Genomic DNA, 26,964 nt, shown 5'->3' on the forward strand with positions numbered 1-26,964 from the left:
GAAAACGAGCTGTAAGTTACATATAATACTTGGTATAAACAACTTATTTTATGAAATGCACTAGCTACGTAACTTAATTTATATTTCCTTGCATAACCTAAGAGATTACAAATGGGGTAAGCCAGAAGATACTAAAAGTATTTTAGAAACCGATATCTAAGCTTAAACCTTCCTAACTTTATGGTTGACAGCCAAAAATACCACAAACTCACTTATTTAAATAATAAAGTAACATTAAAAAAGTATTTAGAAAATATATCACCCTATAAAGTACTAAGAACGTTATAAATAAATGGTTTATTTACCTTACAAAACGTCTATCCTTAACAGTTTGCTCTAATAAGTAGTTACTTGTAGCTAAATTCGTTGAACTGTGATGTTAGGGGAAATAAAAAGACCCCGATGAATAAATAACGCTTTTCCATAATTATTTATATGCGTGCTTACATTATACAGCATGTTTTTTTTGCTCGAAAAAGTTTTTTTTTTTTTCAAAAACTATGTTTTCTAGAAAGCTGAAATTTGTACTGTACATTATACGTGCCGAGGGACACTTTCTACCGAAATTGCATCTAAATCGATAAATATTTTCATGTTTTTTGAAAATTTAAATTTTAACCGCTAGGTGCTATAAGAAAAGTGTCAAAGAGAAATTGTAGAGCGTCACCGAAAACGTACAAGTAGCGTTGGCGCGAAAAAATAGACGTCTTTTTCACTGAACAAATACGACTTGAAAAAGTGACAAGTTGGGCAAGCTAAAATAACTTTTTTTGAATTCCATTGGGAGAGTAGTGTAACTTTATGAAAGTCAGAAATTTGTGAATCTGGTGTTTAATGCAATAAACACCGCTGAAAAATCGAGGAGACAATGGCGAAGAAGGTATTACACGATTTAATTTCGTAGGATGAAAAGTGCGAATTTTTGGAAAAAAACAAAGAGACATTTTATTTATTTACTTACAAACAAAATTTATAAGTACTTTCCAAAATACCACCTTCGGCTGCGATGCAGGCTTGGGCACGAACAATCATATTGTCGAAGGCGGCTTGAATCATTTCCGGGGTTACTTCCCGGCAAGCGCTTACAATTCGTTGACGCAGCTCTTCAAGGGTCTCAACCGGAGAGGCGTTCACCTTGTCCTTGACGAAGCCCCAAAGAAAGAAATCCAACGGAGTCAGATCGGGCGACCTTGCTGGCAAGTGTACGGGACCGTTTCTCCCTATCCATCGTTGTGGAAATTCGTTGTTTAGGTAATCTCTCACGGCTCTGTGGTAATGAGGCGGGGCACCGTCTTGCTGAAATCACAGTCTTGCTCGTTGCGCCAATGGCAGTTCGTCAAGTTGTTATTCTAGCTCATTTCTCAAGAAATCTAAATAACTCTGGCCATTTAGATTTTGCGGTAAGAATACTGGACCAATTAACCGGTTTCCAACAAGACCAATCCAAACATTCAAGGGCCCAAATTGAAATTGGTGACGGTGTTCATATCCCCAGTGTGGATTTGTGTCTTCCCAAACATGATTATTTTTGTGATTGTAAGGCCCGTCTCTTGCAAACGAGGATTCATCCGAGAATAGCATGTTGCGGAGGAATTGTGGGTCGTCGTGCACGGAATTTAGCAGCCAGTTGCAAAAATCCAGCCGTTGTTGAGCGTCTCCATCTCGTAAACGGTGGTGAAGCGTTGCTCTGTAAGGATGGTACTTATTACTATGTAAAATCCCAAATGCGAGTTTTACTGCAAGCCAAATTGCATTAAACACCAGATTAACAAATTTCTGACTTTCATAAAGTTACACTACTCTCCCAATGGAATTCAAAAAAAGTTATTTTAGCTTGCCCAACTTGTCACTTTTTCAAGTCGTATTTTGTCAGTGAAAAAGACGTCTATTTTTTTCGCGCCAACGCTAATTGTACGTTTTCGGTGACGCTCTACAATTTTCTCATTGATAATTTTCTTATAGCACCTAGCGATTAAAATTTAAATTTTCAAAAAACGTGAAAATATTTTTCGATTTCGAAGGAATTTTGGTAGAAAGTGTCCCCCGGTACTATAATGTACAGTACAAATTTCCACTTTCTAGAAAACATGTTTTTTGAAAAAAATCACTTTTTCGAGTTAAAAAACACCCTGTATATAAAGAAGGCCTAGGCATTTAAGAAAATGAACTTTCACGGTACGACAGAAATGGCGATACTTCCGTCATCCGCCAAACAAAAAGCATGGTCAAAGCTACAGATTCTAATCGGCGCGCTTGCCGCCCTTCGAATGAACGTTCTAGTTATTTTTTCGATTTCTATGCCCAAAAGGAAGCCCAATAATACAACTTTTGGAAATGTTTAGGCAATATTTTTTCAAGTAATGAGGAATTTAAAAAAAAAACCCTTTATGAACGTTAGGGGGGGGGGGTCAGAGTAAGGTAGAAGCCTATAGTGAGTTGCAGGCTAAGAAAGACAAAATATATAGTACAATCAGCGCAAGGATGCCTCAGATCGTTTCCGGTCATTCCCCCGCGCGAAATTTGAATTTGGCCATTTTACGGTCAAATTCTAATTTTGCTCTTTTTGTCGTCTTTTAGCGCCATCTAGAGACCGAAATTGGAATCTTTATTTTTTAATTTCATAATTATGGTGGCGAGCAAATTTAAAAGATAAGGCATTCCTATCATTCTTAAATATAAAATAGTATGTATAATTATTTATTTTTGTAAATTTATTTCTATGTCTTACCAGTTAAATCGGCAGATTCTTTTAAAATAGTTACCACGCTTTCTTGGGGGTAAAGTTGTCTTAATGAGCTATAGACGTTTAAAATTATATTTTTCTCTTTACTTGTTAACAATAAACCTTTATCATGCTTTTTATAGTAACCTCTTGGGCTATTTAAAATATTTGGAGCTTCAATTATCGAACCTTCTTTAGCTGCATTCAGTAATTAAACTCATGACAACATGAAATTAAAAAATAGATTTCAATTTCGGTTCCTAGATGGCGCGAAAAAACGATGAAACTCACGAAATTTGAAATTGACTGTAAAGTGGTCAAATTTAAATTACGCGCGGTCGACTGGCCGGAAATGGTCTGAGGTATCCTTGCGCCGACTGTACTATATATTTTGTCTTTCTTAGCCTGCAACTCACTAAAGAAGGGAATTTGGTGTATATATAAGAGTCAATCGACAAAGGTTCTCACACAGGGTTAAAGTTAAGGGCTAATAGCCTTTCGCAGAATGCCACAAGTTTCCTCAATCACACCGAGGGACCCGGCGTGGATCCCCTTTAGTACACCAGCTAATGTTTCTGTAAGACCCTTCTGTTATTAGCATAGCCTGAGTAAGTAAGTTCCGAGCAGCTGCATTTGAGGGGCATTCAAAAATGATATGGGAGGCATCCTCTCACGTGCCACACCGAATACAGGAGTACCGCAACCGAGCCTCGCTAGCACGGTGTCATCCCGTCGTGTAAGATTAACGCGCGTAATAGCACGAGATTCGGGACTGAGCTTCAAATCGCGAAGAGGCCAAGAATCCGCCAGAGAGAGCCAGTGCCGTGTCCATGCCGAGGTAATAGCCCGTCCACGCGCACTCTTTAACTCCGCTAGAGTAGAGGGAAGGAGTAAGTCAATAAGCCCAGGGCGTGGGGTTTGAGTAACTCCTGCGAGACTGTCCGCCAATTCGTTTCCCGGTATTTCCACATATGTGCCGTCATAGCTGCACACAGAGATTTGGTCTGGGGCTCAGTCTCACCAAACGTTTTGTTTGGCCTTAGTCTCGTCTCGGTTTCACAATAATTTCCCCAAAAACACGAGAGCTCGTCTCGGGCTCTTAAGTTTTTTTTCCTAAATACGAGAGCTCATCTCGGGCTCATAGTTTTTTCCTAACTACGAGAGCTCAGCTCGAGCTCATTAATATTTTTGTTCCTCTCCCTAAACACAAGAGCTCGCCTCGAACTCACAATTCCTCTCCCTAAACACAAGAGCTCGTCTCGAACTCACAATTCCTCTCCCTAAACACAAGAGCTCGTCTCGAACTCACAATTCCTCTCCCTAAACACAAGAGCTCGCCTCGAACTCACAATTCCTCTCCCTAAACACAAGAGCTCGTCTCGAACTCACAATTCCTCTCCCTAAACACAAGAGCTCGTCTCGAACTCACAATTCCTCTCCCTAAACACAAGAGCTCGTCTCGAACTCACAATTCCTCTCCCCAAACACAAGAGCTCGTCTCGAACTCACAATTCCTCTCCCTAAACACAAGAGCTCGTCTCGAACTCACAATTCCTCTCCCTAAACACAAGAGCTCGTCTCGAACTCACAATTCCTCTCCCTAAACACAAGAGCTCGTCTCGAACTCACAATTCCTCTCCCTAAACACAAGAGCTCGTCTCGAACTCACAATTCCTCTCCCTAAAGACAAGAGCTCGTCTCGAACTCACAATTCCTCTCCCTAAAAACAAGAGCTCGTCTCGAACTCACAATTCCTCTCCCTAAACACAAGAGCTCGTCTCGAACTCACAATTCCTCTCCCTAAACACAAGAGCTCGTCTCGAACTCACAATTCCTCTCCCTAAACACAAGAGCTCGTCTCGAACTCACAATTCGTCTCCCTAAACATTTGAGCTCGTCTCGGGCTCATACTTATTTATGTTACTATCAAGGGCTCGTCTCAGTCTCATAAGAATTTGCATAACTCGCGGGGCTCATTCCAGTCTTTTAAAATCTTTTTTAAGTCTTAAAATTTATTCATATTGATATATAAATCATAAGTCAAACGAAACAGCCGGGCGACCGGGCCTGGTATACTCTCTTCACTACAACAATCTTCGAAAATTCTAGAAGGTAGTTTACTTTGGACCTATCTGAAAACGACTGGGTTAAATAACGTTATCCAAAATAGCCAATTACATAAATTCCGTATTAACCCAGTAAGCCAGAGCTCTCTTCAAGGGCGACACGGCCAACTGTGATCACGGGCTGTTAGCGCTTTAGCTATAGCGCAAATAGAAAGTAATCAAAGATGGTCGTGTCGGTGAGAAAGAAAGCGTTACGGCTACGGCACGTGTTGCTCTTTCGCAGCGCTCCCCAGTGGCCAAGGGAAACATAATCGTGCAAAAATTTAACGGACACATATCCGTCTCATAAAAATTAAAAGGTCTCATATCGGGCTCGTTACAAAAATATGGTCTCAGCTCAGACTCACAGCAATTTAGTTTATTTGTCCCCGCCGAGCCGTCGACCTGTATACAAATTAGGAAATGCTTCCTAAACGACGTACACAAAACAAATATACACCCGTATATTTGTATCACCTACTCACGACTCACTCATGAGTTCGTCAAAGTTCACAACGATATAACACATTACGCGTTCAAGATCGTTGATCGTTTCGTTATCCAGATTTCGAAGACCATCCGCTTGGAGTGGTCTTCTTATCAAATGGTTCGTTTTGGGACAATTACGAACATAGTGCTCTGAGTCTGCTTCCAGAGCACCGCATATGCATTTGGGTGATGCAATATGCCCTAAGTCGTCACCTCATTGAGCCACCTTTTTATCACCAACTTAGTTGGCTTAATTTCCTTCTCCTCTGGAATTTCGATGGCTGACTTTGCAAGAGAGTCAGCCCTTTCATTCCCTTTATCCAAGTAAAAGTGACCTGCGTCACCATCCGTTTCAACTCCTTACGGATTTTATGGCATAGGCCATGACTGTTTTTATTGCTTAATGCGAGTGACCTCGTTATACACTTCCACACCATCCTTGTACACAGCAAATGCCACTCCGGCACCCCTACTGGACAACGAACCGTCAATAAACACCTCTACCCCATTGCCATTGGGTAGTTGCTCTACGATGTTTATAATACCTCCGACCGCTGGGTGGTCCTCCCATGGGTCACCTGGGTAGAGGTAGTTACCACCTCATAACTCCACCTCACAGTGCTTGCTGTCTTCTCTGAAAGAGAAGGACCTGAAAACAGCAGCTTCCTGGCTCACCACCAGGTCCATTGTCTAAGCGCAGAGGTTGCAGTTTTGCCCTTGCCTAAGTTGACCTGCAGACAATTTAGGTTCTTACTCTCCTCCATAGTTGGTTCTACTCTTTAGAAACTCCAACTCCTTCTTATACACAGGACACTGGCCATTTAGGGCTGAATGCGCAGTGTTGTGTTTGGTATTCTTGTCCCTATTACTCAGGGCACAGTTTCTGCAAGTTTTGAGATCACTCTTACAATCCTTGTAGCTGTGATCCTCTGAGCATAGGGAACAATACCTCCTACTTTCAATGCACCCACCTTCTATGTGCCCAATCTTCATGCACTTAAAGCATCTTTTAAGATACACATGCTCTCTGACACCAACCACTGAGTAGCCCAAATTGAGCTTCTTCTTCGACTTCCACGAATTAAGCAGGGCTGGAGGCCCCTCCAGCACCCAGTTAACACCACCCTTTCTGTTCCTCAGGGAGAACTTTGGGACAATATCTGTCTCCTTGCAGGAGAGCTTATTGTTGCTTATAAGCTTAGCAGCAATTTCTTCCTTTACGATGTCCTCGTCAACACCGTAAAGGATAACCCTAGGGTTATTGAGCTTTGGAGCTATCACATTGACTTTGTCTGCCAAAGCAGCACAGTCGCTGATTCCCTTCATCAGCTTCTCCATATCTTTAGCGGTTTTAACCTGTACCACCAGACCCTCGTTCCTACAGGATCGGACACTCTGAACACTTATTTGCAGTTTGGAGGGATCCACCTCCTTCTCTAGCCTCTTCTTGAGAGAGCTAGAAGTCTCATATTGCTCTGTGGGATAGAGCAACACCACATTTTCCCCCCTAGGCGGGACCTTTGGTCCCCCTTTCTTAGCGGTGGACTTTTTCCTGCCCTTGGGAACTTCAGGAACCTTTGAGCTTGCGTTACTGGCTGCAACATTAGCGAAGCTCATTTTCTGCGTTCTGAGATCTTTCACAGTCTCATTAAGTTAATCAAAAGCGCCCTGCACCCTAGCAAGTTCCAGGTGACTGGCGTATACCATGGTCTCCACCGCTTTGAAGATCGTCCTGATCTTCTGTGCAACTGCACTTGCACTTTGTTATCCTTGTTGCAAAGGATTCTATCTAGGGCGAGGAATTCCCTAGCGAAAGTAGCTTCGACACTCTCCTTAACCACCTCTTCTACCTCTGGAAAGTCATTTCGAGGTCGCTTGGACCTCTGGAAGACAGCGTCTTCCAAATCGGAAATTTCTTGAAACTCGAGGAATCCAGTTTCAAGATAGTTGTTTTCGGTAGCTATAAAGAAAAACAAAAAATTTCATCAACCCCACTCACCGCCCACCACGGAGCCCAACATGGGTATCTTGCAAGCCAGATAAGTGATATGAGAGAGATAGCCCAGCCACGGATTACTAGCAGTATCACGATGCCCAGTTAGTCCTTCCTACCGGGAAGGAGCCGATTGATCTTGGACTTCTTCAAGCAATTTACAACTATCAGTGCAACTCAATACTTAGATCCGAGTTTTTTTTAGAATCACAAAGTGCTTTCAATTACAAGGATGTACTGAAAATGCACCAGAGTTGCCATACAAGGTGGTCGAGTATACTAAAAGGGATTAACTACTTCAGAAATCGTTGGATGCCGTATTATTAGGTTTAGACAATATTATTGAAAATGGTAAATCGGAAGGGTCGGCGGAGTGTAGAGGGTACATTTCTCAGTTAGAAAACTTTCAAAACTTGGTACTGTTAATTGCTTTAGACGAGGTTTTAGGAACAACAAATGGTCTTTCGGAATATTTACCAAACTCCAAATTGGCATATTCACGAGCCGTTGCTTTGTGCAAAGCTACAGTTAGTGAACTTAGAGAAATGAGAACTGATACTAAATTTACTGAAATATGGGACGAAGCTTCCAAGCTTGCCAAAACAGTAAATGTTTTAATACCAGATCCAAAGAGTGAATTTGGTCCAAGGAAAAGGGTAGTTAGTAAGAAATTGAAAGAGTTCATAAATTACGATAGCTTAGGAAACAGGGAAAATGAAAACATGAACGTGAGCCAGAAATTAAAAGGTACATATTTCGAGATTTTGGATAAATTTAGCGCAGAAGTGAATAGAAGGTTGACCGATAACTCGTCTGTATTAAATTTTTTATTGGCCTCTGATCCTCAGTGTTCAATTTCTAAACGAGGCTGATTTTATAAATTTATGTAATATTTTTGAGAGATTTCAGTTCAATACTACAAGTTGATAAATGTAACAATAACATATAAGCCCTCATCCAGTTTTTTGAGAATTGTCTCGTAGAGATTAAGGGCCCGGTGCAGAGACGTTTTTTCACTCTCGTAACTTTACAATCCTCGTAAATTTACGAGGAAGTGGGCGTGGCCAAAGAACTTACGATTTTTTTCGCGAAAATGGTGTGCAGAGACAATAGGCTCGTAACTTTACGAGTGACTTTCGCTCGTAAAGTTACGAGTGCTCTGGAGGTCTCGTAAAGACGTAAACGACGCGAAATATTGATAACAAAAATGGCGGAGTTTGTCACTCTGCTCGCGATGCGAAGAGTTGAGGAAATTAATCGAGGAATAAACGTTGTTGAACCAGTTGGAAATGAGTGTATTTATCACGAGAGACCAGGGGGCCTATTCTTGTCTCGGTTACGACATAATGATTCCACCTTATCACTTCGCCATACCGACATTCGAGATAACGACATTCGCTTGGAACCTTATTCTTGTCCCCCTGTCGCTATCAGAAATGTCGTAAAAACGAAAATACCGCCAGGCGAGTTGTGACGTCAACATCCGGTGACGTGCCCCTCTAATCGTCCAATACGAATCGCACTTATTTATTTCTGTCGGCTGCTGTAATATTTTTGCGTTTGTTTACGTTTTCGCAGTTGTCATTTTTGTTCTTCTTTGGTAGTTTTTTTTAAAATAACATTGAGTCGCGCCACAAAATTCTGCGGAAATCTAAAGGTTTTAATTTTAGAATACATGGAGGCTAATGAACGTTTCGTTAGCCGTAAGTTTGATGCAAACTGTACAAACGAGGCGTACAGTACACCGCGATGTGCATTAGTCTTGTCCAAAGGCTTAATGCTTGTGGTGGACCGTACTGGAGGTGCAGTAATTTTTTTGGAATAGAAATACTGTTACTTCTATTACTTATGCATAAATGTTCCAGAGTTTGGCTGACTGGAACTTCCCAAACTAGAACTAAGACAACTGAGGAAGGTCGAGCAAATGTTGGGCAGCTCTCGTTTATTGAGCGGCCTAGGGGGTACATTTGGCCACTACGAAGTACCAGAAGCTGGTTTTGGGGTAAGTATTCTTTCATGAATACATTTCATGCTAACATTTCTTGATTTTAACAACAGATAATTGAAGAAAATGGATGCGGCATTGGCTACTTTAGATCAACGTCCCGCAGCTTCTTCAACAATGGCTCCTCCATATTCAGTCACTATCGCCCATTCTTCTCCCACTGGCTCCCATTCCTGCAGATCTCCAAGATTTAATCATAGTTTACCAGTAGCGTCTGTGAGTTCTAACGATGAATATAAAGCCCCAGGAATGGAAGGTGTAGCTCCGTCTAGTGGAACTTTTGCACCTCTTCTTTTCAAAGAGAGACCTGGTTGCGGTAACCATTTCCAGTTACTCTGATTTGCTTTGCCGGAAGTTTCTAGCTCGGCCAAAACACGCGGCCAATAATATCAATCCTTCCATTCCTGGGGCTTTATATTCTTTGGTTCTAATCACTCCCAAGGTAAAAATATTTCTCCAGCTGCACGAGGTAAGTAGAAAATCATTTACTTTAAAAATATTTAAAATTTGGAAAAGATAATTTGGCTTAAACCGTTTAAAGGTCGCAACCAACAAAGGCAACAGGGTCATATGCGAGGGCTCAACAATTTCTTGAGAAAATAAATTCAAATCTTGATAAGCAAACTAAGATAATGGAAGATCAGTTGGAAACTTGGTGCCATATAGCTAGTTCTCAAAGGAGAATTTGTATTGTAAAAACTATTTGAGTTTCATATGCTTAGTTTTAAAACAAAGTAAGTGAAAAATTCAAATTTTTTATTTTGAAGAATCTTTTACAATTTCACTAATAAAGTTTTGAAAAGAAAAATAGTTGTTTTTCTGTTACCTATACACCCTCATACCTACCTTTATATTGAGAAGTTAATACTCAAAACTTACCTTAGGAATGATCTCTAGAGTTCTTGGTTGCTAGGTAACTTTTTTCAAAGATATCTTGAAACCATTGATGCCTTGTATATGTGGGCATCATGAGTACGCCCAGGAAACTTGGCTTTGACATTCAAAATTACCAAATCACAATCGCAAAGCTATAAAAACTATGTAAATTTTTGAATGTACATGTATATTATTTATATATAAAAATAAAGCTTACCAATTGCACGTTTAAGGAATGGTTTTCTTTCCTGTTAATGTACAAATGTTCACGATAATTTGAATCTTGTGAATTTGGAGCAACATTTGCAATGTGCGTACAATCTATTGCAGCAATGGCCCCCGGGAAATCTGGTCTTCTCCATAAATCTATACGCATTGTTAAATTAATATTTATCTGCTATGAGAAGATTTGATAATTACCTCAACTTTGTGGCTTCCCTTTACTCAGTGGAAATTTTATCCATTTTGGCATTAAAATGCTATTTATTGCATCGGTTTCTTGATGCAGACAGCGACTGACCGTGGCCTGACTGACATCAAGAAACAAATCTTTGCCAACTAGCTGCTTTCTGGTAAGCACAAAATCGAACAGCCACTAACGCCTAATGAACCATATAATTATTAAAACGCTAATAATTACGAACTTTAATTCTTAAATTCATGGCTCACCTTTGAATCTACAGGGAGATCCGTAACTCTTACGTTAGACGCGTTTGACTCTAACGTCGCTTTTAGATGCTCACAAATCTCTATTACTAAATACTTATCTAGGTGAAATAAACTTCTAAACTAATTTTCCGAAAGTTCAAAAGCTTTTGATCTATCTCTTAGAACTCTCTCCCACCCAAAACTCTTCGTTTCTTCCATTTCTGACAGACGCCAAAACTCAAAACATGCGAGCTGTAAAGCAGCCATTTTGAAAATACCGCGATTCGAAGCGAAAAATGACGTCATAACGACAAAGAAACGCGATTCCGACATCCCCAGCCCTGTCGTTATAATTCGCTGGCGATACGGCGATGTCGAAGTGAGTTTTGGAGACAAGAATACGGTTTTCGCCGGTCGATGTCGTTATGGCGATATTTTATCGATTCCGCCATAACGACATGCGTATCGCCAAGACAAGAATAGGCCCCCAGCTGGTAGGAATATATTTTTTATCACTATGTAATTTTTTTTTACTACTATTATGTGCTTTAACACCGGTTATATGACAAACACTTCTGTTAACTCTTTGTACAACCTTTTGGAATACATATTTTAATCCTACTCTTTCATACTTAAAACTGATATTTATCTAGGCTTAGATTTTGAGTAGTAAATGAGTAAGAAAAGCGATTGGGCAAAGTTTGAAGAAAATATCTGGGAAGGAAGATACCTCACCCCTTTCGTGAGCTAGGGGTGCAAAACAAAACCAGAGAAAATTTGTGGTATAGGGTCAGTTTTTAGGAGATGTACCATCGGAGGATAAAAAATTTGCATAGGGAAAATAACCGAGTGTAAAACATTGTAAAATAATTTGGTCTTTTAACATTTTCCTACCTTTTGTTGCTCTTTAATGCTCATATGTTGCCACTTCTAATCATTGTTATTTTCTATAGATACTTATTTGCTTCAATTTTTACGTGACTGGAAGTATACAGTGGGTGACGGCCACATGGGCGAGAGATACACAGTATCAAGGATCATGGAGTGATTAAGGAGGCAATTTGCTGTATGCCCCAGATTTAAGGTTTGAAAATTTGTATTCGCTTGTGTCATCTTGTACAATTTCTACCTTGACAAGGGTGTGGAAATGCCCGAGGCAATGGTAGAAGAACGAGATGGCACAAGCGAACAGGATCCCCCATGTCAACTCACTAATGCTCAATTACATGCTCGGGCTAATCAAATTTTAAATCAATTGGTGGAAAACTTGAATGGACAAAGAAATTTACATCAAGAATAATTTCAGTTTTCTACGATATGATTTGATTTTTAAAATTAAAACCGCCCTCTCCCATTATTAAATTTAATTTGGGGACATACTTGTAGAACAAATTTTCTTATAATGTAATCACGTGGTCAAGGATTCTAATTTTGGAACTAAAAACTCTAGTTTCTCTAATAACTCCAATGATTTTGTTCTCTTGTGATATTATTCTTTGTTATTTATTACTGGTTCAATAATATGTTATTCGTCGATTACTTTCAAATATTTTTTTCAATGTAAATTAATTGCTCTTCGCCAATAAAAAAATATATTAAAAGAAAACATGGTAATTTATTTGAATAATTAAAAATTCAAAAAGGGCGCCTTTTATTTTGCGAAAAAAATCTGGTGGGTAGATGGAGGCTTCTTATTAGAAAACAAACCCAGCTGATCAGAGTAAAAAAAATAACAGCTGTGAAAAATGAAAGAGGTACATAATGAACAATGAGTTTATGGAGTGGTTTACAAAATATAGATGGAAATAATGCATATGAAAGGATGATAATATATTTGAAAACATCAATCTTAGTGCTAAAGATAAGTAATTAATAATTTGCACCAGTTTTATTTTGAAAGATTAGACATATCAATGATTTTTTGTTTTAGGGTTAGGAAGTGGAATTGATGTAACACCAAGGTAAAGATTTTCAACAGGTACTTGAGTGTTGTGAATGCCAATAAGAATTCTATTTGCATTTTCTAAATGATTGGAAAATGCAATGCCAAGTTAAGCATCTTGTGACCGTTTGGCTACCATTTCGGAAAGTATTGAACCCAAAATTGCATTTAACCTTTCTTGATAATTCACAACTGACTGAGCTGTTTTTTCTAAGGTGTTAGCAGCTGTTAAAGAAGGCTTAGGTGCTGGGTGTCTGGTAGTTTGCCTTTTGTGACTTCTTTTTAAACTGTCACGTGAGTTTATCAATATTTTCAAAAGTCTTTATCAACCACATTCCACGGTATAGCCACAATTATTATCATTCAAATTAACTTGAGTTTTGTAGATTTTCCCCTGAATATTTGACCCAAAATTACTTTATAATGTACTTACATTTATCTTAAAAGTCTTTCCCACTAAAATTTAATACCTAATTTAAGTTTTTTTTTAAATTTTCAAATTGTTAAACTGGGTTCACTGGGATAAATTTTCTGTATTTTCTCATTTCCCACTCGGCCTTCTGTAGTGCTGTGGAACGCAAGAACACAGAGAAAATGGAAAAGCTGCTAACGTATGTGAACCAAGCTTTAAACCTGTGAAAATCATGTACTCAGATTGTTCTGGCAAAATGTGAACAACGATATCAGTATCAGATCTGCCTTTGAAACAAGAAACTGAGCCCTATAGGTTTCATTGTAGGCCTAGGTGGAGGAAATGGGTTTTCACTACCCATTGCTCTTGCATCTGTTTATGAGAGTACAAATAAGGTAAAGGACTTGATAGTTTTTACGTGACCTTATTGAAATGTACCAATATCTGCGACCAACTCTTCCATATTTCTAAACTTCTTTTCTCATGCAAGCTCATCAATTTGGGAAGCTAAACAAGATTATGTTTAACCAATGAAACTGTGATTCTACTTCTAAGCCCATTTTACCATGTCTCTTCAGTGAAAAATCTATAGCGTCACCACCCACACTTGCTGGCATATTGAGGGGAGTAACCCGAAATAGTCCAGAGTTAGGAGTGCCAATGAGTCGTGCTACACTGAAATATTTTCACTTGTTACAATGGAGGATTTTCTAGCTTTTCATTAAAATTTAATTAGACTATTGTGGTTTCATTTCAAAACACTAGCTTTGCACAAACAACCAACCTGGTGCCTGACTTGTGAACTATCAACTCCTCTAATCCCGTGCAACGCAGCTTAACTTATTAAACGGCAAACGGACACCTCCTTTTTTTAACAGTGCTTTTGTAATCAGTCCACTTAGCTCTTATTTTTACTGTCGCTCTTATGAGGCCCATACCCATATATACAGGCAATTTCGTGGCCAATTTCTGCCCAGGCCTTCTCCACATCTTCACTACTTTTGTAGGTTTTCAATAAATCAGGCCTAGCTTCCAAACAATTAATAATTGCTAGAAGTTCTCTTGTACTAAAGTTTGGTTGTCTCTCTTCACCTGGTTTCATTTTCCACATATTCTTTCTCAAAAAAATACTTTCAGCTAACTTGTTTTCTTAAAATGTGTAAAATCACAAAAAATAAGTAACTTTTAAAATAGAGTTGAGCCTTCAAACAAATGTTTAAATTTTTGCGTCAAAATAACGCTTTCTCATTGGTCAATAAGTGGGCGGAGCCTAAACAAAAACCGATTCCCAAATACCAGACTCGTCATTTACGAGAGCCCGAAAAATTGTCTCTGCACCGCGATTTCGATTTACAAAATCGTAACTTTACGACATCGTAAATCCGCTCTCGTAACTTTACAATCCTCGTAAAGTTACGATAATTTTTAAATCGTCTCTGCACCGGGCCCTAAAGATCCAGGTTATGGTCGAGTAACCTGGGCGAAAACCTGATTGGAGCTGATATAGATGACCATCCATTTGTATTTAAGTAATGATAAGTTTGTGCGTACACAGCTTTTTCACACATCATTGATAGAGCCTGTAAGACAGTTAAGGGTCTATAATTGTTTGGGTCTGTAGGGTCACCATCCTTAAATGCTGCTTGTGCGTGATCAAGTAACAGGTGGCCGGGTTACAATGCGTAGGAGGGTGGTGGCAAGCCCTTCATGCCACGCGAGCCAACGGCTCCCTACACTAACTATTACCGTTAACCTCGGCAAGTTTTTATGGGAAGGGGAAACCGAAGATATCGGTGGAAAACCCCTTTAACCAGTGGGGAGAGAACTTACAAACTCTACGCAGAAGGAGTGGTTCCGGATTTTCACCCAGTGCCACTAGCTGGGATCAACCCGGCTCCTCTTGCTGCGAGGCTAAAGTGCTAACCACTCAGCCACCCCACCTTTTTCCTTTACCTTTTTTCCAGAGGGTTGGAAAAAATCCAGTTTGGAGGGAGGTGTTGATGATATTTCCTAGGATATGTGAAAGGATTAAGGAGCAAGATTATGTATTAGGGCTGGGGAGATATTATCAGATCCAGAGGCCTTGTTCGGTTTTGTACTATAGAGTAGTTTCAATATTTGGTTTTCACTGACACGGGCAAAGTTATTAAAAGATGTATCCGTGTCGGTTGGGGGGGCGGGGGGGGGGTGATCGGGGTGTTATTTATAAAGTAATCATTCAATATATTCACAATTTCAGCAAGGTCTTCAGTGACCATGCATTGTTCTCCGAAACCAAACAATTGATGTTATTAACATTCTTCTTTTTTATGTATGGCTTTAAGGTATTCCAAATGTTTTTCTGGGCTTTATCATTTTTTATAGATATTCTATTTTTAAAATAGGTATTTTTCGCCAAAAATGGAGAGAGAGACTGATCTTTGTTGCGGGATTATACTTGTCTCTTAGATACATTAGATGTTTGATTTCGGCATTTATCCATGGAGTATTGTTAACACAAACATACTTCTGTCTTAAAGGCGCATGCTTGTCAAGTGCTGATATATTAGCTTTATTAAGTTTTTCTACAGCAGTATTTGCATCTTGAGTTGCAATATAATTCAATTTGTCAATATCAGTCGTAGACAAAAGTCCAGGGGTCCAATGATCGCAAAAACTTTCCGTTGGGCCTAGGCCAAAGACTATATAAGCTATAGGCCTGCCACCGTGCCACCTAGGAACAACAAACACAGCACCCCACACAAGAAGAACGCAACCCGTCAAAAGCCGTGAATTTTCTTGTGTACAGTTTTCATTGGTTAGACGCTTTAGCGCCTGCTGCCGTCGGAAGGGGAAATTCGGAAATTGTCTTCCCCTTTCCGTAAAACGTTTAGCGTAAAGGCTCGTCCAATGAAAATTGTACAGAACACGGCCTTAGCGTGTTCAAGGATACTGTATAATACAGTAAAGGTAAAGTTTTGAAAAATAAGACAATTATCAGTGTGATACAGTGTTATTCTTTAGTGTAATGTATTTTTTCTGGGATATAATTACTCTTTCATAAGGTTTTTGTTTATCTACGTTTCTACAAACATAATAATAAACATAATATTACTTACTTTAAATGTGAAATAACCTTTAAATACAAAGGTTAATACTAAGGACCTTCAGTCACTGCTTCTCCCAAAACTGCCATGACTTTGCCTGCTATTTTAAAAGTTAGGCCTATGTCAGGCCTAGGCTTAAATATTTTCAAAGCGAACCTAAACGAAATCTTATTTATCTTCCTCACAATGGTATTTAAATATTCCTTATAATAAGTAAATATGAAAACAAAACTAAAATTTCAAAAAATCTTAACACTATTATTAAATAAAAATTCAAAAACGTTGAAGTGGTTCATGTGAAAAACTCAAGAAAAAACCTATGGGAATAGGCGCTTAAATAGTGCTTCCACTTCCAAAAGATCATTTTACCCAGACATAAACTGAAAAATACCCACTTTTACCCTTTCCAAATTTCAAAAATACCGTTAAAATTTCCACAAGAATCAAACAATAAAATAGCCACTTTTACCCATTTTTAATTTAAAAATACCCATAAAAAACACCGATTTAAAAAAGGTAGTTTAATTATCAGTTCGCCTTGAACCTTCAGCCAATGAGAGGCCGTAGAGTGGTTCCGCCAAGGAGGATAATAATCCTCCTTGGTTCCGTTACTATAGCGGGAGATATGTGACGTCATTCTCTCCGGTGACATTAAATTCTTGGCAGAACCGCTCTTTGAGCTCTGATTGGCTGAGATCTGGCTTCGTCTGCCACGGCGTTTGGGCCATTTTCCAGTTACACGGCAGCATTCTAGTTACCTATGAGATTTCTATGGCTCCAATCGGCAAACCTGACAACCATAGATATAAGAAATGTATATAAAGGTCTAGATAAATTTCGTGGTGTCTAAGCCTAACATAAAATACGGAATTGACACCTAGCAGACACGAGGAAGGCACGTGACCAAGAGCGCGAGCTTTCTTAGCATTTTAGTACTAAGTGCTTGACCTTTCCGCAGGCCGTAGTCTTTAGACACCATCTGTTGGTGACTTTTAGTATAATTTTTAAGCAGGAGACAATGGCTCTCGCGACGATAGCACGAGCTTTCTTACCGATATATAGCGTCTTATAAGGATAGCATGCAGAAATTACGCGTTTCTGCTAGCTGTCACCTCCGTATTCACTCCCTTTGAAATATATTATCTAGACCTTTATATACGTTTCCTCTATCTATGCTGACAACAGAGAAAGAAACTAAAAAGGTCTCGACATAAGCAAAACCAGTTTTCCACTTACGGCCAACTTAGTTACACTTTGTCAAAAAGGGAAATTATATTTCATGGTAGATTATTTTCAAAATTTTTAAATACCCTTAAATTTCCCATGTTCAAAATACCCTCATTTTACCCATTACCCTCAATCTCGAAAAAAAATCCCTCTCGAGGTCAATTTTACGCGAAAAAGGGTAAAATACCCTCAAAGTGGAAGCACTGAATAAAACATCTTCCCAGAAATTGCCAAGAAGTAATATTTCCGACAGCCAGGACTCATAAGTTACTATTTATATAGTGCTTGTTGAAATATTAGAAAGCTGGAAACTTTTCTCGAACATAAGTTACATAACATCGGTTTTTTGCTAAGCCTTAACATGCCAAAAAAGTTACCTGGTTAAAAGGAAACACTTGTTGCATACCTTACTGCAAAAGTAATACGTTAAGTTCTAAAGGAATTAGTTTTCATCTTTTTCCGAAAGATAATTTTATACGAAATGAATTAACTCTGCCTCCATGAGAAGCCTTAAAATTGCCCGGTAATATAAAAATATTCCGTATAATTTTAACTATTTATACCATACGAGGATGATAATAATAATAATATTATCTTCTTATACTTAGTTTTAGTAACATTATATATTTTACCTTAAAATATATTACCGAAAATTAACATTCGTATGTGAGCCGACGCATTTCTTATCTGACGCAAAATTATCATGAGGGCAAAAACGCGTCTCAAATTGGCTTAAATATGGCTAGCCATTTTAACCGTTTAACCGACCGACCGGAAATAGCTCCTTCCCAGATGAATTTAGAGAGGGGAGTAAAAACCGAGTATCTTTTATTGAAGCGTCCATTCTGTGAACTTGGATCGGATGGATCCTGTAAAAATCGTCTGAGCTTCTACTATTTTTAACTGCCATGTTATCGCGCTAGCGGCTTGCCGTAGTCAATGAATAGCCGCTGATTGGCTGAAGCTTAAGCAAAGACTATATAATAATTAGTCGTTGCTACAAAATGTCTTGGCGTCAGGTTCTCCCGTAGACGGGAGCATTCTAGGTAGGAGTATAAGATTTCTATGGCTCTACACCTCCTTTCGAGGAGGAGTAAAAAGTGTAACCTAAGAGCTGTGGAAGAAGCGAACAAAATTCGGGACAGGGTAAATCTTACTCCGAGAACAGGCGAATAAAACGTTTTAGGGTAAAAAGTTTACACTTCTTGTCCTCGGACAAGCAAAAAAAAACCACCTAGTGTTACGGCCGGTCGTATTCCATGGCTACGGCTTTTCTGATTTCATAATGAATTAGAAGGTTGTTGAACGCAGCCAGTCTATATACTTAGTAATCACCGGTGATTGGCTGCTTTAAAAATTTATTTTTCCACGGAAATGGGTGGAAATATCAACCAAGTCGTGTCACAAATTTAAGCGCTTACGTAAACTTTAATTTGTCGATATTTCGCTAAATTTTTAATTTTTCGCAGTGTAAATTAGTTTATTTCACTTATACTCAATAGAAATATAAATAATCGTAACGAAATGGCTACAAGCAAATCTGAAAAAGATAAACAACGACTTGTTCAAGAAAAGTGTCAAGTAATTTTAGGCCAATTACTACGGGAAGAAGATAATAAATACTGTGTCGATTGTGACGCAAAAGGTTAGATTATTTCCTTTTAAATGAATATTAATAGCTTGTAATGGTTTGTAACTCGGAACTTTGATATGTTCATATTTACGGTAAGCCTTGGTCAAGCAAAAGCGGCAGGTAAGGAGGGGGGGAGGGGGAATGGTGGTCCTCCATTGCTTATCTTTGTGATCTTCCCTTTCTTATATTAAAATTAATTAACTTAAAATCCGCTTTATTGTTAAATTTGAAGGTCCTAGATGGGCATCCTGGAATCTTGGAATATTTTTATGCATTCGGTGTGCGGGAATTCACCGAAATTTAGGAGTACATATTTCCAAGGTTAAATCTGTAAACTTAGATGTTTGGACTGCTGAGCAAGTTGGAGTAAGTAGAAATTTTAAAACAATTTGTTTTTCAATTTTTTTTGTTAATTAACCATGTATATGATTTTAGTGCTTACAACAAATGGGAAATAGTAAAGCCAGGGCAGTTTATGAAGCTAATCTTCCAGATAACTTTAGAAGACCCCAAACTGATTCTTCTCTCGAAGCATTTGTGAGAGCAAAATATGAACAGAAAAAATATATCGCTAAAGAATGGATTCCACCTACTAGCCCAAAACCGGCGGTACTTCTGATTTTTACTTTTAAATAATATGACTGCTTGGCTTGGTTATTAAAGTTAACAAATTCCCATAATAGTTTGATATAGAAGAAGAGCATAGAAAAGAAAGAGAAAAGAAACGAACTCGGAATAAAAATCTGCCAAATGTTGAGTTGCCTGTAAGGAAATGTTTTCCACACTTGCACTACTTTTTAATAGTTTCTTTTCCTTCAAAAAAAAATATTAAAATTTAGCCTGCTCAGCAAACTGCGGCATTGCCACGTCCTCATGGTGGATCTGGAGGTGCACCACCTAGTAACAGCGGTAGTGCTAATGTTTCACCAGCATCAATAGGAAAAAGAGATCATTCTGCTCAAGGGAAAAATGACACAAGTGGTAGTTCATGTGCCGATCTTTTGGGATTAGGTTAAATTAATTTCACTGTTTCTTGGTTTACCTGGTAAGATTAAGTTTTGTTCTAATAGCACATATTTATAGATATGAATGGAGATCATAGTGCTAAAGCCACTAATGATGACCCATTTGACGTTTTCATGAGTGCACAACCTGTGACGCAAAGTTTCGCTACCAGTCCAAATAGTTCAGTCGAATCAAAACCTTCAGGGACCAATAATGAACTCAACGAAATAAGTTCTGAAGCTGCAAAAAAATCTGTTCTCAGCAAAGAATCAATTCTTTCTCTGTACGGAAATGGATCCACTCAACCATCTTTACCTCCTCAACCTACTTTTGGAGTTCCAGGTGGTGTTTACGTAAATCCCAATTCAATGTACTGCCAACCGGGAGTGGCCCCTGTTGGCTGGCCTCAAGCCGGAGTCCCTCCCACCAATATTGTTCCTCAAGAAGGAGCTATGATGCAAGGAATGCAGGCTCAGGCTATAAATCAGGTTTTATAATTAATTCGTTAAATTAAATTTACACAAAGCACTCCAGCTTTGTTTTTAGCTTGATAAGTATTTTATTTTCATTGTTTCTTGGCTTTGGGTGTGCTTATCTTGGGTGTTTTAACTTTTTTCACCAGCAGTTAACAAACGCTAGTGTCTCTAACCCTTTCTTAACAATGGGTATGCAAGGGGGTCGCCAGCAAGCGGTCACTCAGCCGCAAATGCACCTTCACCAACAGCCACAAGTGCCGCAATTTACTAATCTAATAGCCACAGACCCTAATCAGTGTAATGTGATGACGAATTCTTTACAGTTTCCCCAGATGGCGAATGTTAACCTCGCGCAGGTTAGCAATATTAATACTTAAATTACCCATTTGTTTAAGCAAGTTGAACTTCTAGCGACCTTTTATCTATAAAACCCATTATTAATAGTTTTCACTATTATAGGTTCAGCAGCAGATGGCTGCTTTTCAAATAAGTGGAGTAGGAATGGCCCCTAATCCTCAATGGGGTGTTACTGTTCCTTCTGGCGTGCCTAATCCTGGAATTGTCAATTTGCCTACTAGTGGGCAAGTAGTGCCTGGTTGGGGTATGCGACCCACGCAAGGACATACATTATCAACCAATCTATGGCAGTAAAATTCATTGCTAATAACTAGGTGAGTTTTGAAACCCTTAAAGGTAAAATGCAAAAATGCTGAAAACCTTTTTTTGTAGAAGATTCTATTTTCGTTTTTGATGCTTAAGGTTCAATAATACCTGGTACCTTTAACTCTAATACCCAGTGTAAGAAGACTCCAAGCCACCCCAAACTCTCACCCCCCCCCCCTTCTTAAAAAATATCCTTAATTTGTATGTGTACTTGTATTATAATCATAAATAAGTCTTTGTACATAAGAATACAATAGTCAGTACAAAAGTTGTTGATAATTGTTTTGGTCAGTTTTACATATTTGTATATAGTTATCTGGAGTATGTGATTATTTTCCATTAAGGGGGTGCTGTTTTCTTTGGTTTATTAATATTTTGGAAGTTAGTAACATTACTTTCTCAAGTTTCAATTATTTAAAAAAAAATTATTGCTGTACATGTATTATAATTTGTGATAGCATTGCACTGTTTTTTCACTTTGTTAAATGTACTAAATTGATTATAGAAACAACCATTCGTTTTTAATAGATTATATACACCTTTAAAAAGAAACTGGACCATATTTCAAAGACACGTTATTTTATTGCAAAGTGTTTTATCATAACGAAGATGTTTTATCATAGTTATGTAAGCGTAATATCTTTATCAATTTAAGAATATCCTAATAATAGTAGGACCTAAAAGAAATCAATTTCTCCTCCGTTTCAAAGTTGATATGTTTGGGCTGTTTCCTTTTGCGTCTGTATTACGGCTTGGCCTTTTTCTTTTAGCTGTTTCTTCTTGCTTCTTAGATTTGGTCACAGAACCTGAAATAAAATTTTTTAGTGGTCTAAAAACTATAACAAATAACAGGGCTTATTGGAAAGATCTTAACTCAAAGGCATATCGTCTGACGAACTGTCGTTATTATTTCTAGATTTAGAAGATTCTCTGCTGGATCTGGATGATTCTTTGTTAGATTTAGAACTAGAGTCTATTCTTTCACCCCGTAAAGTTGCGCCCTTTTCTTTAACTTGAGATTTTGAATTTGATTGGACATCACTTTTATGAGTTTTAGGGGTACTAGGTTCTGTTTTCCTGGATTCAATTTTTACACTTCTAACTGACAATGATGAGTCCTTCAAAGTTTTGGACAAAGAAATTTCTTGTTTAACACTTTTGTTGGAGTGAAGAGACTCTTTATGAATTGATTTGGCACTTTGTGGCACTCTAGTTGACGTAGCCTCAACTCTTGCACTGCTTTTATTAGGGTTAGTTATGTTTGAATCCAATTTGGTTTTAGGATTTGGGGTTTCGCTTTTAAAAGACTTAGGAGTGTTTAATAGATCGCCCACTTTGCCTTTGAGGTTGTAACTCTCTTTTCCAGTTTTACTCTTCATTTCTTGATTGGTACTCTCAGTTTTCATAGATTTACTTTCAGACTTTAGAATTACATTGGTTTTTGGTGTTGTAACAATTGGGTCTATGGATTCATTTCCTTGTTTTTGAAGCAGCAATGAACCAAAATCAGTATTAGGCAAAGAGAAATCCATTTCTTCATTAGGGAATGGAATTATTTCTGATTCGTGCTAATCAAAAAGTCACTTTAGTTGCGTTGTACAATATACTCTATTATTGGCCTAGCAAAATACCTACCAAGGCAGCCATATCATACATGGTGTCTAATTTCTCCCATATTATTTGAGATGATATCTCTTTGTTCAATGAATTTGACAGTTTTTCGTGAATACAGGCCATTTGAAAATAACGATTAACTCCTAAAAAAAATATTATTTGCACTTTGAAAAGGTTTTCAATGTGGTGATGCTATCAAGATAATCATGCTACGGGACCAAGGCTGGAGGTTATCATTATAGGCATAATGCCAATATTTGTATGATATTAAATGTGATTGGATATTAAATGTGATTGAATATTAATTTTACTATTTACCAACGGGTTTATGCCCAGTCATGGCTTGAAATAGTTGAACTTCATTTTCCACACTCCAATCAAGCCCCATATCTTCAGAAGAATTACCCGGTCTATCATCCTTGACGGCCATGATTAAATTAATTTTAGCTTTCTTTTGATTGGACGAGCTAATCTCTAGAAACGCGTCGATTGGTGACAAACTTTTAAGCAGACAGCATGTTTTCATTCATGGGAATTGTTTTTCAGTAACAGCGTCATTTGAAGTGTTCAATTTTTCATAAATGAAATTTCCTGAAATTACTAATAATCACTAGCTAATATTCACGGAGCTTAGACCACAATATGCCCGAGCTCGCCAAACTAAAAATTTTTTTACAATAAAGTGCGATTAAAATGGCCATCAAAAATGCAGATAACAGCCGCGATACTGAAAAGTCTAGTGGTGGTACTGTACCTTTGATCGAATTTCGGCGTTCCAGTGACACTCAAAGGCTTAACGATGTGAAATATCAAAATCCAACAAGGATCTTGTCTAATAAATGTGACTGTCAATATTTCCTTAAATTCATGAGGCGTAATTACTGCCTAATAATGCCGTTCGTGTCAATGATAATTTATGTATATGACGTCTTTAGTGATTTTTACACAGCCATTCTCTATTTTATGTCTTATAACTATTGGTATTTTGGGTTAACGTTAACTTTTATTTTTGTTCCCCATTTCATTATTGTTGCTCATGATCTTAATTGGTATGTAACTGATCACAGAAAAGGAAATATTTTGCCCAAATGGAAAAGAATTGTCGTTGGAATTTTGATAGGTCTTCACATAGCCCCTATATTAAGGTATAAAAACATGAAAAGCCAATAGTAACGATAACTGAAGAAGATTCTAATACATTCAATTCTTTATTTAGGTACTTTTATCTTTTTCAACATGAAATCAAGATTAGACACAAAAGGCGGGACCAAGATGAATTGGATAAAGAGGATAGGGAGCACAACGCCAAGAAAGATTATGATTCTTCATTTCTCAAACTTTTAGAAAGTTATTTTGAAAGTGCACCCCAGTTAGTCATCCAAATATGTATCGTCTTACAAATCTTTGAGACACTATCGCCCTTTAGGGGTAAGATATCTTTTTATTATTTACTTTAAATTTGTACGCATGTGGGTGACATTGTAGCATGATTTTTTTGTTTTCCTAATTTTGCACTTAAAGCATGTCTTCAAGTGATTTCCATCATTGCCTCGTTGCTGTCTTTGTCGCTCTCCATGGTTTTCTTACAACAATTCAAACAAGAAAATCTTAGAGGAGAAAATTTTAGCATTCTTGAGAAAATCCTGAGAGCTTTTAACCAGCTCTTGCTTGTTACTTCCCGTATAGTAGCCATGAGTCTATTGGCAACTGTTTGCCCTTATAGACTTGTGGGAATAATAGTTGCACATTGGGTTTTGATGGTTTTCCTCATTTTCCAATTGGGGTTAGCAGTTGGAACTAAAACGTCAATGTAACTAACTTTTTTTGTTTAATTTCCCGCTATTTCAATTCCTTTCTTTCTCCTTACTTATCATTGTTTCCATTTTCTCAGGCTCGTACAACTTGGGGAATATGCTGAATTGGCTGTTATTTTAATATTCAGTTTCATCAGCATTAAAAAAGGAAATAACATTAGAAATGGAATATTTTATTATCTTGTTGTACTTTGTGAAAATATCATCATGATGGTTTGGTGGAGTTACAATTGTGACAAAGGACTGTGGTATTTTTTACCAGGGATAGTTATTCACTGCACTTTTTTTTCTAGTGGAATTTTAATGAACGTAAGTTTTACACATTTTATTTGTATTTAAGAAATGGAATTTTAACAAGTATTTTTAGGTTATTTTAAATGGCTATTATGAAGTTCGCAAATGGGTTGGACTTGTACGAGATCAAGCTGAAAAAGCGTAAAAAATAATGTATCAAGTTGATCAGTAATATAGTATTTTTTTACCATTTTGACTTGTGATATTTCCTTAATCTCATCTTATCAGCAAAGTATGTTAATATGATAAGATATTGGTATAATACATATATATCTTCAACATACAAAATTTGCGCAATGTCAGAAGGGGTTTTTTTTAATTACAAGATGGATGGTATAGTACCCGCAGAAGAGAGTTTCGAAATTTCTGTTTTAAATGAACCCAACCTTGACCAAAATTCTAATGAAAATGAAGAGCTATTTACCCAATCTCCAAATAGTTTTCACGAAGTTACTTTGGACGAAGTTAATATAGCCACTTTACTAGCCACTAAGATGTCATTTCTAAGTGGTTTAGTTTTGTTTGGCTCTGCCTTGTTATTAGCGTATGATATTGTTAATGACATTCTTGTTGTACTTTCTCGTTATCGTTTGTACAAACAAGATCGTGATTTAAACTGGCCATATTGTTGGACAATAACTATGATTGCTTTTGGTGCACTTCTGAAGACTACAGTTAGCTTTTTCTTATGTTTATATTACGACAAAGAAACTGGAGAAAAAATATCAAAGCTTAGGTGGTTCTGTAGAATTATAATACATATACTGTTGATTGCTCCAATTTTCAGGTAATTTTTGTAGTTCTTGAACTTTTTATCGCTAGAAATATCTTTCATAATTTCAGAAATATTTTTAGGTTTTTAGAAGCGTTTTATTATGGCATTAAATATAACTCCACTGTAAATTCTATTGTTAAATTGTCCAACATCAACAAATTTGAACCCAGAGATCCCAAAGCAACACTGGAAAATAAATTTTTAATTCTTTATAAACGGCAAGATGGTAATAATGAAAACAAACCTTACATTCTTGTGAAAAACAAAGACTTGCGAAAAGCTTTAACTTCTCACAAACTGGAATCACTAGCTGCATCTTACTTATATGTTCTGGAAACTTATATCGAAACTGCACCTCAATTAATACTACAAATATGTATTCTGATAAAATTTACCCATAAAATGGAAGTAAATATCGTGTTATTTAAGGAAATAGTTGTGGCAGTAGCATCTGTTGCATCTGTAGCTTGGTCATTAGCTTCTCATTTTAGAACGGAAAAGGAAACTAATATATTATACAAACAAATGAGTTGGCTACGTTCCATATCATGGGCGCTTTTCCAATTTTTCTTCATTGCTAGTCGCGTTCTTTCGTTAAGTTTATTTGCTAGTGTCTTTCCCATGTGGGTAGTACCATTTTGTGGGCTCCATTGGATTTTTATGATGATTTTTATTTCATTGGCTTTTTTTAAAAACTCCAAGAGTCGACCATACAAGCACGCAATAATTGCTCTTTTGAGTTTGGTTTATATATTTAACTTTGTTAATGTAAATTTGGAAGAACGCCAGAAAGGCTGCGTACGAATTTACAGTTACCACTTTATATTGTTTATTGAGAATGTGCTATTAGTGTCTTTGTGGTATATATTTTGTGGACAACCAGCCCTTTACTATTTACCCCTGTTGATAACACATTATGTTACTTTTGCTTTGGGAATTTTGTTAATGGTAGTTTTTTTCGTCAGTGCAAAATTTGTGGATAGATTAAAAAACATTGGCCATGTATTTTAGAAACATTGATATAAAAGATGTAATGTACATTAAAATTACACAAAGTTAAAATTACATGTTCAGTAAAAGGTAAATATTGTCAAGAAAAAAATGTGAAGAAAGTTAAGAATTAATTTCTTGCAATGGTGAGAGGAGTAAAAATTTGGATCTTCTATTCTGCTTTCCTATCTGAGA

The 26,964-nt window shown here is 37.5% G+C and overlaps 5 protein-coding genes and 2 long non-coding RNA genes across 13 annotated transcripts in view; 3 read left to right on the forward strand and 4 right to left on the reverse strand.

The window, feature by feature from the left end:
• Positions 1-3,058: 3,058 nt before the first annotated feature.
• Positions 3,059-15,187, reverse strand: LOC149948659 (uncharacterized). Its single transcript, XM_090172349.1, has 2 exons — positions 14,669-15,187; positions 3,059-7,276 (listed from the first exon to the last, which is right to left on the reverse strand). Exon 2 carries the CDS (start codon positions 6,931-6,933, stop codon positions 6,067-6,069), a length of 867 nt encoding a protein of 288 aa, XP_090028475.1. The 5' UTR covers positions 6,934-7,276; positions 14,669-15,187; the 3' UTR covers positions 3,059-6,066.
• Positions 10,438-11,317, reverse strand: LOC149948660 (uncharacterized). The gene is made up of 3 exons (XR_016480575.1): positions 10,860-11,317; positions 10,611-10,792; positions 10,438-10,556 (listed from the first exon to the last, which is right to left on the reverse strand). It is a non-coding gene; the product is annotated as an uncharacterized LOC149948660 (long non-coding RNA).
• Positions 12,721-13,930, forward strand: LOC149948661 (uncharacterized). The gene is made up of 4 exons (XR_016480428.1): positions 12,721-12,927; positions 12,996-13,074; positions 13,347-13,587; positions 13,683-13,930. It is a non-coding gene; the product is annotated as an uncharacterized LOC149948661 (long non-coding RNA).
• A 3,634-nt stretch (positions 15,188-18,821) lies between the features above and the next one.
• Positions 18,822-21,882, forward strand: LOC149948662 (stromal membrane-associated protein 1-like). Of its 5 annotated transcripts, none has more exons than XM_090173729.1 (9): positions 18,824-19,150; positions 19,371-19,504; positions 19,574-19,747; positions 19,822-19,902; positions 19,978-20,149; positions 20,222-20,631; positions 20,766-20,975; positions 21,079-21,290; positions 21,811-21,882. In XM_090173729.1, exons 1-8 carry the CDS (start codon positions 19,030-19,032, stop codon positions 21,268-21,270), a joined length of 1,494 nt encoding a protein of 497 aa, XP_090029855.1. In that variant the 5' UTR covers positions 18,824-19,029; the 3' UTR covers positions 21,271-21,290; positions 21,811-21,882. The 5 variants fall into 5 exon arrangements, with proteins under 5 accessions (XP_090029858.1, XP_090029855.1, XP_090029854.1 ...); XM_090173728.1 differs by lacking the exon at positions 21,811-21,882 and adding an exon at positions 21,379-21,773; XM_090173730.1 differs by lacking the exon at positions 21,811-21,882 and adding an exon at positions 21,349-21,773 and having other exon boundaries at positions 20,769-20,975.
• Positions 21,851-23,480, reverse strand: MrgBP (MRG/MORF4L binding protein). The gene is made up of 4 exons (XM_090173735.1): positions 23,215-23,480; positions 22,918-23,039; positions 22,157-22,850; positions 21,851-22,088 (listed from the first exon to the last, which is right to left on the reverse strand). The coding sequence occupies exons 1-4, from the start codon at positions 23,420-23,422 to the stop codon at positions 21,970-21,972; spliced, it is 1,143 nt and encodes a 380-aa protein (XP_090029861.1). The 5' UTR covers positions 23,423-23,480; the 3' UTR covers positions 21,851-21,969.
• LOC149948664 (XK-related protein 6-like) lies at positions 23,435-25,200 on the forward strand. 2 transcript variants are annotated; one of them, XM_090173734.1, is made up of 6 exons: positions 23,435-23,792; positions 23,964-24,041; positions 24,113-24,324; positions 24,418-24,706; positions 24,788-25,019; positions 25,078-25,200. In XM_090173734.1, exons 1-6 carry the CDS (start codon positions 23,590-23,592, stop codon positions 25,147-25,149), a joined length of 1,086 nt encoding a protein of 361 aa, XP_090029860.1. In that variant the 5' UTR covers positions 23,435-23,589; the 3' UTR covers positions 25,150-25,200. The 2 variants fall into 2 exon arrangements, with proteins under 2 accessions (XP_090029860.1, XP_090029859.1); XM_090173733.1 differs by having other exon boundaries at positions 23,435-24,041.
• A 1,278-nt stretch (positions 25,201-26,478) lies between these two features.
• The window catches only part of LOC149948665 (uncharacterized), a 1,844-nt gene continuing 1,358 nt past the window's right edge, over positions 26,479-26,964 (reverse strand). The window contains exon 8 of one of the 2 annotated variants that reach the window (XM_090173736.1): positions 26,479-26,958. In XM_090173736.1, the coding sequence (XP_090029862.1) occupies positions 26,893-26,958 (66 nt within the window). In that variant the 3' untranslated portion in view covers positions 26,479-26,892. The remainder of the gene's footprint in view (positions 26,959-26,964) is intronic. The other variant, XM_090173737.1, reaches the window with a different exon arrangement.

This window comes from Leiobunum rupestre, chromosome 4 (genome assembly GCF_980474605.1).
Source record: "Leiobunum rupestre chromosome 4, qqLeiRupe1.1.hap1, whole genome shotgun sequence".
NCBI lineage: Eukaryota > Metazoa > Arthropoda > Arachnida > Opiliones > Sclerosomatidae > Leiobunum > Leiobunum rupestre.

Excerpts from the sequence above, each read along its gene's own strand:
- LOC149948662 (XM_090173729.1), top strand. The coding sequence starts at position 19,030 with ATGGCTACAAGCAAATCTGAAAAAGATAAACAACGACTTGTTCAAGAA. Across the intron at positions 19,748-19,821 it reads CTACTAGCCCAAAACCGGCG|TTTGATATAGAAGAAGAGCA; the intron begins GTACTTCTGATT and ends TTCCCATAATAG. Across the intron at positions 19,903-19,977 it reads TGCCAAATGTTGAGTTGCCT|CCTGCTCAGCAAACTGCGGC; the intron begins GTAAGGAAATGT and ends ATTAAAATTTAG.
- MrgBP (XM_090173735.1), bottom strand. The coding sequence starts at position 23,422 with ATGAAAACATGCTGTCTGCTTAAAAGTTTGTCACCAATCGACGCGTTT. Across the intron at positions 22,851-22,917 it reads TGTATGATATGGCTGCCTTG|CACGAATCAGAAATAATTCC; the intron begins GTAGGTATTTTG and ends CTTTTTGATTAG. Across the intron at positions 22,089-22,156 it reads GTCAGACGATATGCCTTTGA|GTTCTGTGACCAAATCTAAG; the intron begins GTTAAGATCTTT and ends ATTTTATTTCAG.
- LOC149948659 (XM_090172349.1), bottom strand. The coding sequence starts at position 6,933 with ATGAGCTTCGCTAATGTTGCAGCCAGTAACGCAAGCTCAAAGGTTCCT.
- LOC149948664 (XM_090173733.1), top strand. The coding sequence starts at position 23,590 with ATGGCCATCAAAAATGCAGATAACAGCCGCGATACTGAAAAGTCTAGT. Across the intron at positions 24,042-24,112 it reads CACATAGCCCCTATATTAAG|GTACTTTTATCTTTTTCAAC; the intron begins GTATAAAAACAT and ends TTCTTTATTTAG. Across the intron at positions 24,325-24,417 it reads GACACTATCGCCCTTTAGGG|CATGTCTTCAAGTGATTTCC; the intron begins GTAAGATATCTT and ends TTGCACTTAAAG.